Here is an 18,926-nt window from a genome sequence, read left to right as displayed (position 1 = left end):
AAATGAGGTCTATGTCATGACACATAAACCATGTATGTAACATAGGACTGGTCTTAATACTGGCCGGACATAAATTAACAATCACAAGTTTGATCTACTATAGAGCATAATCCTTGTACATCCACTTTTAAAAAGGGACGAATACTCAACCAAAACCAACCCCAATCCATTCATATACTTCCTTGAAGAGAAATAATTAATCGAACTTTCGTATGAATTCCCTAAAAATTGTTGTGTCAACATTTACACATACACCCAAAATTATCACAACAACTCATGTCCTTTAAGAAGCATAAATGCTTCTAAACCCTGATTGCACCTTCGTTTTTCATAAAACGTTAAAAATAAATTATGACGATTAAAATTCCTTAGGCCTATACATAAACAATGGATTTAATACAAAAATGATAAGTGACATGGTCCCAGATAGTGTCGTTCATACTGCCAATGCAATAGCGGTGGGCAGCGAAACTTTGTCTATTATTTGGGTGCCGCAACTTAAGTCTTTCAGTACATACTGGTGTCCGCCAACGGACCTGTCCGCGCTGACGTACACATTGATATGTCCGGCCGGTGACGACGGCTTCGCTTCGTTAGATTTGCAAAGTCCGTTAAAGCCGCTGTTAAAAATGTCAACCAGACCGGTCACCTGAGACGACTCAGTCTGCATTCTTTCCGTTGCATCACAGTCACTTGAGTCCGAGTCATACTCAAAGTCTGAGTCACTTCCATCGCTTTCCTCGGTGAATCGAGCCCGCTTTGAGGCCGACCCTGATTCATAATCCACCGCAAGTCTCCGACGCTTTGTTCCTACACACCTGCACTGGGGTAACTGGCTGACGTAATCCGAACTGTTACGCGACGACAGCGCAGGTTTTCCTAACACAATTGGAGCCGCGTTGTTAAGGTCCTTTTTATAACAACACTTCGATTGGAGATCATCCGATTTATCACAAATGTCTGAAGACTTTAATTCCGCATTGTTCTTACTAACCGGCACGATATTTTCTTTGTCCGAACACGACTTGCTCGCTTTGTTCGTCAGTTCCCCGTTGGGAACCTCCGCTTTGTCAGTTCGGATACGGTCTGTGACCTCGGGCGTTGTTGAACTTTCCATTAATTCAACGCGTGAAGGTGACCGCAATTCTGGCTGTGTGTCCACGATCATTTTGGCCGCTGCTTCTTTCTCGGCCTGTGCCCGTTTCTGAGCCAGAAGTGTCTGAAAGTTATCCATCATGTATGTTGTTCTAGCCTTGTGTAGGACACTCGCCACTAATAAGTTTTTATGCAGGTTAATTCCACAACGTTGCTGGCGTGACACGGCAATTTTCCCGAGGGACACGGCGATCAAACGTTGCGCATCGGTTGTGGCACTCATGATTATTCCAAGTCTCTTTGCTACACCGAACTAAGTCCGTTTATAAAGCACCAAAACCCCGTGAAACTGATCGCTTATGTGTGATAAAGCTGAGAGCTGTCCAAAAACGATGATCCTCGTGGCGCGTCAGTTACTACTATGCCGATTAATAGTAAACTCGCTAGTTTTCACAACGGATTTGTACAACCAATCGCAATACTCGGTTCAACAGATACGTCACAATGATCAGCCAATCATATCGCGCTTGAATATTACATTCCGCGTGATAGTAAAATTCTATTTTTAGATTGACCCACCAAATAAAGCAGCAGAAAACTTGTAGTCATAGCGGAGGTTATAAATCATCGAGTCATGCTACGATTATTAACCACGTGGTACAAAATGGCGACGAGTCTAATCTTGTTTATACCAAAAATTGTTGTTTACAAATCAATACTCCACCTGTAATTGGGCGTTTAATTATTCAATGCACACTGGGGTTGCTGATAGCAACGAGCTGTATTCGTTATACTTTATATAACAAAATCAGTAATGACTTGCCCGCAGGCTTATTAATAACATGAATAAGAAGTTCAGGATTTTTCAGTATTCTAATAATAGCACACAGCGAGAGAGGTTGTTTTCCCAAAGTTATGTGGGGAATTTGTAGCGGACGCCGCATATTACTTGCTCACTATCTGATAAAGATAAACGGGAAGTTAGTGCGTTCAGGAAAAATAAGACTAGCTCAGCTGGGTTTTGTTTTATAAATAGCTCAATGTGTTTCCCCTGGTTTCAATAAAAAATAGTTTGGTTTGCAAACTAAGCATTTTTTAAATATCGAAACAATTAAAGAAATCCGTCTTATAAACTTAGTAAGTGACATTTATATATATTCACTTATTATGCAATATCAGTATTTTATCAGATTTATAAGAATAAATTGATGCACATGGATAACGAACTACGCTGATAATAGAGTAATAATAATCATATTTTATGAAATGTTACAGGGTATGTAATAACGTGTTGTACCAGGAATAGCTATTATGGATGTTTTTATTAAAATTCCTCGAAATTGATTCGAACATCAGAGAACGAAACAAAGTCATATGTTCTGATTGAAAATTAGCCTGATTTTGATTTGCATTTACAAATACTAAAACATGTAGGCTTACTAGAATGTGCAGACAATTAATACACTCTATAGTGCTCTATTGCACCAAAGATCTATAAATATTTATAGATCTTTGATTGCACGTATGTATATTTTGTTAGGCATTTATAAGTTTTATTTTACATAAACCTTCGTGGATGTTGTACATAAATGCAATATCCGTGTTTCTGATTGACACACACTAACATAATCAACTCAAATATATCAAAACTAAATATATCTACTATCCCTACACGTGTTACACGAATAAGCCGGTTTTCATAAAAGTTAACATATCCACGTAAGATGAACATACGTTCCTGTGAGTAAAAATGTTTTAACCCATTTGTGCCTAGTGTCTAGAAAAAAAAAAAACTTGTCAAACAGCGTAGACACTGATACGACCCCGCATGATGCATTAATAGCGACACAGGTATGTTGACCGTCCTAATTAGTAAAGGACATTAGTAATGGATATTATGAATCAACCAAAATAGCAATTGGCAAATTATGTTTTAGGAATAATTTGTAATACGGTTTCGGTTCCCGTCCCCTTTCGAAACCCGTGTTACTGATTGAACCCATTCATGCCTAGCATCTAGAAAAAAAAGGCCTTGGCAAACAGCGTAGACCCAGATGAGACGCCGCATGATGCGGCGTCTCATCAGGGTCTTCGCTGTTTGCTTAAAGGAATTTCTGTAAGAAATATTCTAATTATAGAAATAAATATACTAGACATCCCCAATTTTTGAAATAAATTGATCCAATTTAGAAGGACGGGAGAGTCCACAAGGCATAAATGTTTTAATAATAACGATTTTGACCCGCAACCATTAACACATTTCGATATCATTATTTAACCGCAAGGTATGGCCATAAATATGACTTAAAACAGCAAGGATTCGGCATATCCTTTGCCTACGACTTTCTTATTTAATAGTTAAACACGTGCAAGCTCCACATGTATGACTTAACATGGTTGTTTAGCTGGTTTTGTGGCCAGCGATGTGGTGGGATTGGCAGCAAATACTTTGATCAACAACAGCGGTTTGCATCAACAGGATAAGTCTCATAATCAAGAAGTCAATAACATAACAAAGGGTCTAAGTTTCTCGACGAACTTGTTATTCACAGTTTCGGGAACGCATTATTCGCAGTTTACATTGTTCGTGGTATTTAAATAAAAAGTATCACAGTTTGGTTTGGGCTGAGATGTCACTTTTTTACCAAGAGAAATGATTTACAAATCGAAATCCTGTTTACACGTGTTATTACAAGTATGGGACGCATTTTAGATTGTCGTTAGAGCTGCTTATCCTTCAACTTAACCGTATAATAAATAGATGATTTGACACGCCATCTGGGAAAATGGGGCTTAATGTATGTGCGTACAGTGTCGTCCTAGATTAGCCTGTGAAATACGCACAGTCTAATCAGGGGCGACACTTTCCTATAAATGAAAAATACCAAAAATACAGCGAGAAGTGTCATAACTGATTATTTCACAATATAATCTGGGGCGTCACTTTATTTTTACGCACATGCATTAAGCCCGGTTTTTGCCAGACTGTTGCTTTTTTGTGTATATTTTTTATTTAATGAAATAGGCCTACACCATTGTACAGCATGTGCAGCTTTTAAGTAATGTCCGGTAGCTTGAATGAAATGGACTATGCAGTGGGCCCGTTGCCTTGACTCCGTTCACTGTCTACGTCCAATTGTTTGAGCCGCTGTCCGCCATTCAACACCCAACCGAAATATAACAGCATAGCAGACATAACGTTTTGAAAGATCCTGTAATTTGTATGGATCCTTACAGGGACGGTAATACTCATGTTTTGTTTTTTACCCATTTATGCCTAGTGGACTCTCCCCTCCTTCTAAATTGGATCAATTTATTTCCAAAATTAGGAATGTCTAGTATACTTATTTCTATATTTAGAATATTTCTTACAGAAATTCCTTTAAGAAAACAGCGCAGACCCTGCGGCGTCTCATCTGGGTCTACGCTGTTTGGCCGAGGCCTTTGTCTAGACGCTAGGCAAAAATGGGTTAAAGACTTTTGTTTTAAACATCTATGCTAGATCTCTACCCGAAAGCATTTGTCATTATGGATGCACGCATCATAGTCCATATGCATGACGGTACATGACTCACATCCGCGGATATGAACGTAAATACCAAACAAGCAAGAATAAAGGCACATTGGTGTTTATTCTTTAATTGTTTTATAATGAAATTTTTGTATAATGGATAATACACAATTCGTGTTAAGTTTGATAAAATGGTCTCAAAACAGAGCATGGCAGGCCCATGTAGCCTAAAATTCATGTATTGGCCGGTCGGTCATATTTCCGGATATGAATTTGGTGTTGCAAAAATGTCAAGAAAATACTAACATAGTCAGTCGCTCTTAACAGTGCTTATGTATTTAATGTATTTTATTCAAAGAACGATATTTATATTTTTAACAAAAAAGGAAAAACACAAAAAGGCTTTATCTTTTCATTGTTGCTCTTATCAGTCATATCCGCGGATTTAACTCACGTGCGGTGTTTAGTCTTACCCCGATAGTCCATCTTTGCATGTCTCATTCGTTGATCCATTGAGTAGGAGTTGTTTATAAGCCATTCGATGACCACTACCGACATTACGTTTGATCTCATTTATTTTTTGTACAGAAACGATTTTTTTCCCATCAACAATTTATACACTTTCCCATTTTTAATCATATCAACTGCACCTTGCTCTGTTAAAACGGGGCTAAATGCTTGTGCGTAAAGTGTCGTCCCAAATTAGCATGTGTAGTCTTTGAAGTCAGGGGAGACACTTTCCGTCTAGACAGGATTTCCGTTTAGAAAGTCATTTTTTAACGAAAAATTCTATACAAGCGGAAAAAGTGTCGTCCCTGATTAGTCTGTGCTGACAATTAACGCACATGCATTAAGCCCCATTTTCCAAGATCGACACTTAAATGGTTTGTGTACGTTTTTTGTTACGTGAATCATATTGGATGCATACAACAAACGTCACGATGAAGGATTGTCCGCTACTTGAACGAAGTGGACTATAATGGACCCGTGGTCGTGAACTCCTACACCCACTCACGGCATTATCATACCAATAACCCTTTGAATGCTGGGTAATTTGCCGTCTGCTAAAATGTCGTCTGCTGAAATTCTAAAAAAAGGATTGTCTTCGATTAAAAAAAAAGTAAACAGTTTGGATCCTGATGAGACGCCACGTTTTGTGGCGTCTCATCTGGATAATTTTCTTTTTGTTTGTTTTTGCGGGACAAGATATTCAACACATGTTCATGTACCAAGTAAGCGTTCGTGAGTCGTATGAAAATATATCGTTGAGGTAAATTTAAATGAAATATATTGTGCCACAAAAAATAAAAACGAGCATTGTGTATCTCGTTAAATCTATGTTACCATACCACATTTAGCTGTTATATGTCTTTACTTAATTTTTTCGAAATATAGTATGAAAGTTTCGTTGATTTTGAGTAATTATGCTGCTTTAAATATCTGTTCGATCCCGTTGGTTTGCAAATTCGATGTGCAATATACTAAATTTAATACTGCTCCATAAAAGATCATGCAATTTGCTATAGCTCTAGATATGTACGCAAGATCAAACAATATAAAGAAGTGAAACTCCAGCTGCTGGAGCAGTATTGCATTCTCATTATATACAATTTGTTGGTCCTTTATTTAAGGCAAATGACCGATTGCCAAAACAGTACAATACAAAAGAACATAAACACATATAAGACTAAAGCTGGGGTCACCGCCTTGGAACGATCAATGCAAAGCATTGGGGGTTTAAACCGGTTTTAGAGCGCTCAACCTCACACTTGGCACAGCAATATTCATGATACATTTAAGTGAAAATAAAAGGTAACCTCATAGCATTGACACTCAAATTAAATAATAAAAAAGGGAATTAAAACGCATTCAATTTAATTACCATTTAATTACTCAATGATAGGAAAGAGACCAGAGCAACAGAGTTGCAACTTTTTGAGGAACGATGAAATGAAACTACGAATAAGTGTCAAACGAGTCAATTGTTTCCGTTTGAATCGCCAAACATTGGGGTAGGCAGATACGCTTAACTGTTTTGTCGTCATCTCTTTTTAACGATTCTAAACTGTAGGTTATGCCATGACAATGGGAAATCTTACACATTTCTACTAAACATTCTTCATTTAAGTAATTTTATTTAATTTAAAGTCAATTTAGTGAATATGATTTAATGTAGCAAACAGATCGATAATTAAGATTTATTCAGTGAAATAAACAAACATGTTGGAAAACTCAATATGGAAAACCAAATAAATGAATAAATAAATGAATACAAATAAGCCTAGGGTCGGCATATTAACTTTGAGTCGGTCGGATTAATGGAAACGAACTGCTTTTTAAGCCTGACATTTGTACGTGTGTTGCGTATGTGTCTGAAATATCTGTGTACGTGACGTCAATGTCGGGATATCAAACGGTTTTATTTCATTGTATAGCATGCTTTACAGGAAGCTACATTAAACTACAATGCTATAAGTATGAGCAAAGTATCGTAATATATATGGTAAATGGTTGCAAAAATCTATGGCTTCACTTTTGGACAATTTGAACGCGTCTGTGAGTTTTTCAACTGTGCTCGGGTACTCATCGGCGAATAGTTTCTCTATCAGCATGGCGTCTCAACTTTTAGCATAACGATAATGCGTATATTATGGAAAATCAACAATATATAAAGACCATTATTTTGTTAAACTGACCGACTTAAATCCTATGGACGAATGCACCTGCGACAAAATAAACAATTCAATTAAATCTGTCAAACTTAACCCATTTATGCTTAGCGTCTAGAAAAAAAGGCATTGGCAAACAGCGTAGACCCAGATGAGACGCCGCATGATGCGGCGTCTGATCAGGGTCTTCGCTGTTTGCTTAAAGGAATTTCTGTAAGAAATATTCTAATTATAGAAATAAATATACTAGACATCCCCAATTTTTGAAATAAATTGATCCAATTTAGAAGGACGGGAGAGTCCACAAGGCATAAATGTTTTAATAATAACGATTTTGACCCGCAACCATTAACACATTTCGATATCATTATTTAACCGCAAGGTATGGCCATAAATATGACTTAAAACAGCAAGGATTCGGCATATCCTTTGCCTACGACTTTCTTATTTAATAGTTAAACACGTGCAAGCTCCACATGTATGACTTAACATGGTTGTTTAGCTGGTTTTGTGGCCAGCGATGTGGTGGGATTGGCAGCAAATACTTTGATCAACAACAGCGGTTTGCATCAACAGGATAAGTCTCATAATCAAGAAGTCAATAACATAACAAAGGGTCTAAGTTTCTCGACGAACTTGTTATTCACAGTTTCGGGAACGCATTATTCGCAGTTTACATTGTTCGTGGTATTTAAATAAAAAGTATCACAGTTTGGTTTGGGCTGAGATGTCACTTTTTTACCAAGAGAAATGATTTACAAATCGAAATCCTGTTTACACGTGTTATTACAAGTATGGGACGCATTTTAGATTGTCGTTAGAGCTGCTTATCCTTCAACTTAACCGTATAATAAATAGATGATTTGACACGCCATCTGGGAAAATGGGGCTTAATGTATGTGCGTACAGTGTCGTCCTAGATTAGCCTGTGAAATACGCACAGTCTAATCAGGGGCGACACTTTCCTATAAATGAAAAATACCAAAAATACAGCGAGAAGTGTCATAACTGATTATTTCACAATATAATCTGGGGCGTCACTTTATTTTTTACGCACATGCATTAAGCCCGGTTTTTGCCAGACTGTTGCTTTTTTGTGTATATTTTTTATTTAATGAAATAGGCCTACACCATTGTACAGCATGTGCAGCTTTTAAGTAATGTCCGGTAGCTTGAATGAAATGGACTATGCAGTGGGCCCGTTGCCTTGACTCCGTTCACTGTCTACGTCCAATTGTTTGAGCCGCTGTCCGCCATTCAACACCCAACCGAAATATAACAGCATAGCAGACATAACGTTTTGAAAGATCCTGTAATTTGTATGGATCCTTACAGGGACGGTAATACTCATGTTTTGTTTTTTACCCATTTATGCCTAGTGGACTCTCCCCTCCTTCTAAATTGGATCAATTTATTTCCAAAATTAGGAATGTCTAGTATACTTATTTCTATATTTAGAATATTTCTTACAGAAATTCCTTTAAGAAAACAGCGCAGACCCTGCGGCGTCTCATCTGGGTCTACGCTGTTTGGCCGAGGCCTTTGTCTAGACGCTAGGCAAAAATGGGTTAAAGACTTTTGTTTTAAACATCTATGCTAGATCTCTACCCGAAAGCATTTGTCATTATGGATGCACGCATCATAGTCCATATGCATGACGGTACATGACTCACATCCGCGGATATGAACGTAAATACCAAACAAGCAAGAATAAAGGCACATTGGTGTTTATTCTTTAATTGTTTTATAATGAAATTTTTGTATAATGGATAATACACAATTCGTGTTAAGTTTGATAAAATGGTCTCAAAACAGAGCATGGCAGGCCCATGTAGCCTAAAATTCATGTATTGGCCGGTCGGTCATATTTCCGGATATGAATTTGGTGTTGCAAAAATGTCAAGAAAATACTAACATAGTCAGTCGCTCTTAACAGTGCTTATGTATTTAATGTATTTTATTCAAAGAACGATATTTATATTTTTAACAAAAAAGGAAAAACACAAAAAGGCTTTATCTTTTCATTGTTGCTCTTATCAGTCATATCCGCGGATTTAACTCACGTGCGGTGTTTAGTCTTACCCCGATAGTCCATCTTTGCATGTCTCATTCGTTGATCCATTGAGTAGGAGTTGTTTATAAGCCATTCGATGACCACTACCGACATTACGTTTGATCTCATTTATTTTTTGTACAGAAACGATTTTTTTCCCATCAACAATTTATACACTTTCCCATTTTTAATCATATCAACTGCACCTTGCTCTGTTAAAACGGGGCTAAATGCTTGTGCGTAAAGTGTCGTCCCAAATTAGCATGTGTAGTCTTTGAAGTCAGGGGAGACACTTTCCGTCTAGACAGGATTTCCGTTTAGAAAGTCATTTTTTAACGAAAAATTCTATACAAGCGGAAAAAGTGTCGTCCCTGATTAGTCTGTGCTGACAATTAACGCACATGCATTAAGCCCCATTTTCCAAGATCGACACTTAAATGGTTTGTGTACGTTTTTTGTTACGTGAATCATATTGGATGCATACAACAAACGTCACGATGAAGGATTGTCCGCTACTTGAACGAAGTGGACTATAATGGACCCGTGGTCGTGAACTCCTACACCCACTCACGGCATTATCATACCAATAACCCTTTGAATGCTGGGTAATTTGCCGTCTGCTAAAATGTCGTCTGCTGAAATTCTAAAAAAAGGATTGTCTTCGATTAAAAAAAAAGTAAACAGTTTGGATCCTGATGAGACGCCACGTTTTGTGGCGTCTCATCTGGATAATTTTCTTTTTGTTTGTTTTTGCGGGACAAGATATTCAACACATGTTCATGTACCAAGTAAGCGTTCGTGAGTCGTATGAAAATATATCGTTGAGGTAAATTTAAATGAAATATATTGTGCCACAAAAAATAAAAACGAGCATTGTGTATCTCGTTAAATCTATGTTACCATACCACATTTAGCTGTTATATGTCTTTACTTAATTTTTTCGAAATATAGTATGAAAGTTTCGTTGATTTTGAGTAATTATGCTGCTTTAAATATCTGTTCGATCCCGTTGGTTTGCAAATTCGATGTGCAATATACTAAATTTAATACTGCTCCATAAAAGATCATGCAATTTGCTATAGCTCTAGATATGTACGCAAGATCAAACAATATAAAGAAGTGAAACTCCAGCTGCTGGAGCAGTATTGCATTCTCATTATATACAATTTGTTGGTCCTTTATTTAAGGCAAATGACCGATTGCCAAAACAGTACAATACAAAAGAACATAAACACATATAAGACTAAAGCTGGGGTCACCGCCTTGGAACGATCAATGCAAAGCATTGGGGGTTTAAACCGGTTTTAGAGCGCTCAACCTCACACTTGGCACAGCAATATTCATGATACATTTAAGTGAAAATAAAAGGTAACCTCATAGCATTGACACTCAAATTAAATAATAAAAAAGGGAATTAAAACGCATTCAATTTAATTACCATTTAATTACTCAATGATAGGAAAGAGACCAGAGCAACAGAGTTGCAACTTTTTGAGGAACGATGAAATGAAACTACGAATAAGTGTCAAACGAGTCAATTGTTTCCGTTTGAATCGCCAAACATTGGGGTAGGCAGATACGCTTAACTGTTTTGTCGTCATCTCTTTTTAACGATTCTAAACTGTAGGTTATGCCATGACAATGGGAAATCTTACACATTTCTACTAAACATTCTTCATTTAAGTAATTTTATTTAATTTAAAGTCAATTTAGTGAATATGATTTAATGTAGCAAACAGATCGATAATTAAGATTTATTCAGTGAAATAAACAAACATGTTGGAAAACTCAATATGGAAAACCAAATAAATGAATAAATAAATGAATACAAATAAGCCTAGGGTCGGCATATTAACTTTGAGTCGGTCGGATTAATGGAAACGAACTGCTTTTTAAGCCTGACATTTGTACGTGTGTTGCGTATGTGTCTGAAATATCTGTGTACGTGACGTCAATGTCGGGATATCAAACGGTTTTATTTCATTGTATAGCATGCTTTACAGGAAGCTACATTAAACTACAATGCTATAAGTATGAGCAAAGTATCGTAATATATATGGTAAATGGTTGCAAAAATCTATGGCTTCACTTTTGGACAATTTGAACGCGTCTGTGAGTTTTTCAACTGTGCTCGGGTACTCATCGGCGAATAGTTTCTCTATCAGCATGGCGTCTCAACTTTTAGCATAACGATAATGCGTATATTATGGAAAATCAACAATATATAAAGACCATTATTTTGTTAAACTGACCGACTTAAATCCTATGGACGAATGCACCTGCGACAAAATAAACAATTCAATTAAATCTGTCAAACTTAACCCATTTATGCTTAGCGTCTAGAAAAAAAGGCATTGGCAAACAGCGTAGACCCAGATGAGACGCCGCATGATGCGGCGTCTGATCAGGGTCTTCGCTGTTTGCTTAAAGGAATTTCTGTAAGAAATATTCTAATTATAGAAATAAATATACTAGACATCCCCAATTTTTGAAATAAATTGATCCAATTTAGAAGGACGGGAGAGTCCACAAGGCATAAATGTTTTAATAATAACGATTTTGACCCGCAACCATTAACACATTTCGATATCATTATTTAACCGCAAGGTATGGCCATAAATATGACTTAAAACAGCAAGGATTCGGCATATCCTTTGCCTACGACTTTCTTATTTAATAGTTAAACACGTGCAAGCTCCACATGTATGACTTAACATGGTTGTTTAGCTGGTTTTGTGGCCAGCGATGTGGTGGGATTGGCAGCAAATACTTTGATCAACAACAGCGGTTTGCATCAACAGGATAAGTCTCATAATCAAGAAGTCAATAACATAACAAAGGGTCTAAGTTTCTCGACGAACTTGTTATTCACAGTTTCGGGAACGCATTATTCGCAGTTTACATTGTTCGTGGTATTTAAATAAAAAGTATCACAGTTTGGTTTGGGCTGAGATGTCACTTTTTTACCAAGAGAAATGATTTACAAATCGAAATCCTGTTTACACGTGTTATTACAAGTATGGGACGCATTTTAGATTGTCGTTAGAGCTGCTTATCCTTCAACTTAACCGTATAATAAATAGATGATTTGACACGCCATCTGGGAAAATGGGGCTTAATGTATGTGCGTACAGTGTCGTCCTAGATTAGCCTGTGAAATACGCACAGTCTAATCAGGGGCGACACTTTCCTATAAATGAAAAATACCAAAAATACAGCGAGAAGTGTCATAACTGATTATTTCACAATATAATCTGGGGCGTCACTTTATTTTTTACGCACATGCATTAAGCCCGGTTTTTGCCAGACTGTTGCTTTTTTGTGTATATTTTTTATTTAATGAAATAGGCCTACACCATTGTACAGCATGTGCAGCTTTTAAGTAATGTCCGGTAGCTTGAATGAAATGGACTATGCAGTGGGCCCGTTGCCTTGACTCCGTTCACTGTCTACGTCCAATTGTTTGAGCCGCTGTCCGCCATTCAACACCCAACCGAAATATAACAGCATAGCAGACATAACGTTTTGAAAGATCCTGTAATTTGTATGGATCCTTACAGGGACGGTAATACTCATGTTTTGTTTTTTACCCATTTATGCCTAGTGGACTCTCCCCTCCTTCTAAATTGGATCAATTTATTTCCAAAATTAGGAATGTCTAGTATACTTATTTCTATATTTAGAATATTTCTTACAGAAATTCCTTTAAGAAAACAGCGCAGACCCTGCGGCGTCTCATCTGGGTCTACGCTGTTTGGCCGAGGCCTTTGTCTAGACGCTAGGCAAAAATGGGTTAAAGACTTTTGTTTTAAACATCTATGCTAGATCTCTACCCGAAAGCATTTGTCATTATGGATGCACGCATCATAGTCCATATGCATGACGGTACATGACTCACATCCGCGGATATGAACGTAAATACCAAACAAGCAAGAATAAAGGCACATTGGTGTTTATTCTTTAATTGTTTTATAATGAAATTTTTGTATAATGGATAATACACAATTCGTGTTAAGTTTGATAAAATGGTCTCAAAACAGAGCATGGCAGGCCCATGTAGCCTAAAATTCATGTATTGGCCGGTCGGTCATATTTCCGGATATGAATTTGGTGTTGCAAAAATGTCAAGAAAATACTAACATAGTCAGTCGCTCTTAACAGTGCTTATGTATTTAATGTATTTTATTCAAAGAACGATATTTATATTTTTAACAAAAAAGGAAAAACACAAAAAGGCTTTATCTTTTCATTGTTGCTCTTATCAGTCATATCCGCGGATTTAACTCACGTGCGGTGTTTAGTCTTACCCCGATAGTCCATCTTTGCATGTCTCATTCGTTGATCCATTGAGTAGGAGTTGTTTATAAGCCATTCGATGACCACTACCGACATTACGTTTGATCTCATTTATTTTTTGTACAGAAACGATTTTTTTCCCATCAACAATTTATACACTTTCCCATTTTTAATCATATCAACTGCACCTTGCTCTGTTAAAACGGGGCTAAATGCTTGTGCGTAAAGTGTCGTCCCAAATTAGCATGTGTAGTCTTTGAAGTCAGGGGAGACACTTTCCGTCTAGACAGGATTTCCGTTTAGAAAGTCATTTTTTAACGAAAAATTCTATACAAGCGGAAAAAGTGTCGTCCCTGATTAGTCTGTGCTGACAATTAACGCACATGCATTAAGCCCCATTTTCCAAGATCGACACTTAAATGGTTTGTGTACGTTTTTTGTTACGTGAATCATATTGGATGCATACAACAAACGTCACGATGAAGGATTGTCCGCTACTTGAACGAAGTGGACTATAATGGACCCGTGGTCGTGAACTCCTACACCCACTCACGGCATTATCATACCAATAACCCTTTGAATGCTGGGTAATTTGCCGTCTGCTAAAATGTCGTCTGCTGAAATTCTAAAAAAAGGATTGTCTTCGATTAAAAAAAAAGTAAACAGTTTGGATCCTGATGAGACGCCACGTTTTGTGGCGTCTCATCTGGATAATTTTCTTTTTGTTTGTTTTTGCGGGACAAGATATTCAACACATGTTCATGTACCAAGTAAGCGTTCGTGAGTCGTATGAAAATATATCGTTGAGGTAAATTTAAATGAAATATATTGTGCCACAAAAAATAAAAACGAGCATTGTGTATCTCGTTAAATCTATGTTACCATACCACATTTAGCTGTTATATGTCTTTACTTAATTTTTTCGAAATATAGTATGAAAGTTTCGTTGATTTTGAGTAATTATGCTGCTTTAAATATCTGTTCGATCCCGTTGGTTTGCAAATTCGATGTGCAATATACTAAATTTAATACTGCTCCATAAAAGATCATGCAATTTGCTATAGCTCTAGATATGTACGCAAGATCAAACAATATAAAGAAGTGAAACTCCAGCTGCTGGAGCAGTATTGCATTCTCATTATATACAATTTGTTGGTCCTTTATTTAAGGCAAATGACCGATTGCCAAAACAGTACAATACAAAAGAACATAAACACATATAAGACTAAAGCTGGGGTCACCGCCTTGGAACGATCAATGCAAAGCATTGGGGGTTTAAACCGGTTTTAGAGCGCTCAACCTCACACTTGGCACAGCAATATTCATGATACATTTAAGTGAAAATAAAAGGTAACCTCATAGCATTGACACTCAAATTAAATAATAAAAAAGGGAATTAAAACGCATTCAATTTAATTACCATTTAATTACTCAATGATAGGAAAGAGACCAGAGCAACAGAGTTGCAACTTTTTGAGGAACGATGAAATGAAACTACGAATAAGTGTCAAACGAGTCAATTGTTTCCGTTTGAATCGCCAAACATTGGGGTAGGCAGATACGCTTAACTGTTTTGTCGTCATCTCTTTTTAACGATTCTAAACTGTAGGTTATGCCATGACAATGGGAAATCTTACACATTTCTACTAAACATTCTTCATTTAAGTAATTTTATTTAATTTAAAGTCAATTTAGTGAATATGATTTAATGTAGCAAACAGATCGATAATTAAGATTTATTCAGTGAAATAAACAAACATGTTGGAAAACTCAATATGGAAAACCAAATAAATGAATAAATAAATGAATACAAATAAGCCTAGGGTCGACATATTAACTTTGAGTCGGTCGGATTAATGGAAACGAACTGCTTTTTAAGCCTGACATTTGTACGTGTGTTGCGTATGTGTCTGAAATATCTGTGTACGTGACGTCAATGTCGGGATATCAAACGGTTTTATTTCATTGTATAGCATGCTTTACAGGAAGCTACATTAAACTACAATGCTATAAGTATGAGCAAAGTATCGTAATATATATGGTAAATGGTTGCAAAAATCTATGGCTTCACTTTTGGACAATTTGAACGCGTCTGTGAGTTTTTCAACTGTGCTCGGGTACTCATCGGCGAATAGTTTCTCTATCAGCATGGCGTCTCAACTTTTAGCATAACGATAATGCGTATATTATGGAAAATCAACAATATATAAAGACCATTATTTTGTTAAACTGACCGACTTAAATCCTATGGACGAATGCACCTGCGACAAAATAAACAATTCAATTAAATCTGTCAAACTTAACCCATTTATGCTTAGCGTCTAGAAAAAAAGGCATTGGCAAACAGCGTAGACCCAGATGAGACGCCGCATGATGTCTGCGCTGTTTGCTGAAAGGAATTTCTGTAAGAAATATTCTAAATATAGAAATTTTTTAAATAAATTAATCCAATTTAGAAGGATGGGAGAGTCCACTAGGCATAAATTGGTTAATGATTGATTTTAAAGAACTTGTGAAACGGATGTTAAAGTTTTGCGTAGGTATAGCCATCAAGTTGCCGCCTTGCGAATCCTTTTGACTGAAACGCACTAGATTCGCTCATCACCAATAGCAACCCGTCTTGTTGCTTGCGCCAATAGCCAATTATTGTTTTGTGGCTCTCTTACTTATTATAATTGCCGCCATTGGCAACGGGTTGGCGTTAAGTCGTCACTAGCAACATTCGCGACACTCCTTTCTGCACGCACGCGGTTTGTTGTCGGCAGTTTACCAATATCGGACAAAGTCTTAGAATAAGAGATGCGTTCTTTTGATCAGGGTCCTTGTTTCATCATATTCTAAAATCGTGCAGCGAGTAACGGTGCTATGTCGTAATTGGCAGTTATCGGAAAAGGCATCACAAAGCATTACGTCTAAGATATAATACTGATTTGTTACCTTTCCGAACCGAGAATAGAATAGCATTCCATACAAACACATATTGACAAATTTCAGCATCCAAAACGATGTCTTAAAAATAGTTTCTTTAGCAATTGGAATCGACACAAAACATTTCACTATCCGAAACAGACATTAACAATCCCAATACATTCTTGCATTATAACATTCTCGAGAATGCTTCTTAACCCATTTATGCCTAGTGGACTCTCTCATCCTTCTAAATTGGATCAATTTATTTCCAAAATTAGGGATGTCTAGTACAGTTATTTCTATATTTAGAATATTTCTTACAGAAATTCCTTAAAGCAAACAGCGAAGACCCTGATGAGACGCCGCATCATCTGGCGTCTTATCTGGGTATACGCTGTTTTCCAAGGCCGTTTTTCTAGACGCTAGGCATAAATGGGTTAAAGACGGATATAGTGGGACGTTTAAGTTTTCATAAAAACATGGGTCGTCAAATTTTGTTTTCAAAAGGTACACTTTGCCTCAATTTATTTATGTTCGCGAGATCCGTATTGCATTTAAAATGAATTGAACTTGGGACAAACCATATTTTGCTAATCATTTAATAATCTGTGGTCATAATAGCTCATTTAAAGGCTTACATGAGCCTCGCTCTGGGGAAACCGGGCTTGATGCACGTGCGTTACCTGTCGGCCAAGAGTAACCTGAGCAATCCGCACAATGTTTACATCTTACCCGTGACAACACTTTCCGCCTGATCTTGATTTTCTCTGAAGAGACTACCTTGAAACGAACAAATATTATTAAAGCGGAAAGTGTCGTAAATGTTGAGCTGTTGGGGCTGCACAGGCTCATCTGGGACGACACTTAATCCAAAATGAATTAAACTCCATTTTCCAAAAATTATAAATCATACTTCATTTACTCATTATTGTGTAATTAAAAGTTTCCGCGACACATTAACGTTTCTAACGTTTCTTAGTTAAAAATACATTACCATTAAGCAGTGTTTATCGATCAATAAACTATGATTTGATATATGATTGCGTACAAATTAAATCATGCGACATTAGCCCGACATGTTAAATGTTAAAAAGTCTCACATGAGTTGTTTATTAACAGATACGCAACTATAGTGAAACAAATATAACGATTTTAAATTGATTTTATAATATATTTGTGCAAAGGATATGATAAAAACTGCATTTTACCACGTTTAAGGACCTTGTTCGGTGTTGTTTATTAGCAGTTTTACTATTTGAGACCCGCCCATGGCAAAACTAATATAGGAATATTGCACAATTCTAGTGACCAACAATTGAGTCGCATTCTGAGAAAACTGGGTTTAACGCATGTGCGTAAAGTGTCATCCCAGATTAGCATGTGCAGTCCGCACAGGCTAATCAGGGACGACACTTTCCGCGTTTATGGTATTTTTAGTTTGAAGGAAGTCCTTCCTTACCAAAAATCAAGTTTAGGCGGAAAGTGTCGTCCCTGATTAACCTGTGCGGACTGAACAGGCTAATATGGGATGACACTTTACGCACATTCATTAAACCTAGTTTTCTCAGAACGCGACTCAATGTGTGATTAATATGTGCTACACATGTGTTTGTTCAGTCATTTATGCCTAGTGGACTCTCCCATCCTTCTAAATTGAATCAATTTATTTCCAAAATTAGGGATGTCTAGTATAGCTATTTCTATATTTAGAATATTTCTTACAGAAATTCCTTTAAGCAAACAGCGAAGACCCTGATGAGACGCCGCATCATGCGGTGTCTCATATGGGTCTACGCTGTTTGTCAAGGCCTTTTTTCTAGACGATAGGCATAAATGGGTTCGGTCAGTAACGTGGGTTTCGAAAGGGGACGGTAACCGAAACCGTATTACAAATTATTCCTAAAACATAAATTGCCAATTGCTATTTTGGTTAATTGATAATATCCATTACTAATGTCCTTTACTAATTAGGACGGTCAACATACCTGTGTCGCTATTAATACAACATACTATACAGATACACGTAAACATATCATATTGTATTAAACGATTACAAATCGGACCTATGATTTATCATTCAATGTTTATGTAAGCTATAGACTGGGCCCTATGCATAAACATGTTTACACAATCAGTGACATTATTTTTAACCCACTTGTAATCGGGTATTTCCCAATGACAGTCGATTGATATATGACCATATATAGTATACAGCAATCAGCTGACTAGTGACTGTATACTGTATACGTATACATACTCCAGTAATTCAATATGATTCATTCACGCTACAACGCCCTTTAACAATTACGCTACATACTTAGGTACATGGTATTTAAGTAGAGCAACAGGAAAGCGTTGCGTACTTTTAAGCTGATGTTTACTTGTTAAAGCG

At 36.9% G+C, this 18,926-nt stretch overlaps 1 protein-coding gene across 1 annotated transcript; it reads right to left on the bottom strand.

Moving 5' to 3' along the window:
• Positions 1 to 436: 436 nt before the first annotated feature.
• LOC127839691 (immediate early response gene 5-like protein) lies at positions 437 to 1,378 on the bottom strand. The gene has a single exon (XM_052368074.1). The coding sequence runs from the start codon at positions 1,376 to 1,378 to the stop codon at positions 437 to 439; it is 942 nt and encodes a 313-aa protein (XP_052224034.1).
• Between the last annotated feature and the right edge of the window lie 17,548 nt (positions 1,379 to 18,926).

Source organism: Dreissena polymorpha, chromosome 7 (genome assembly GCF_020536995.1).
Source record: "Dreissena polymorpha isolate Duluth1 chromosome 7, UMN_Dpol_1.0, whole genome shotgun sequence".
In the NCBI taxonomy this organism is placed as follows: Eukaryota; Metazoa; Mollusca; class Bivalvia; order Myida; family Dreissenidae; genus Dreissena; species Dreissena polymorpha.
The sequence above is the reverse complement of the archived record's forward strand: the minus strand, read 5'-3'. Positions and strand labels throughout refer to the sequence as shown.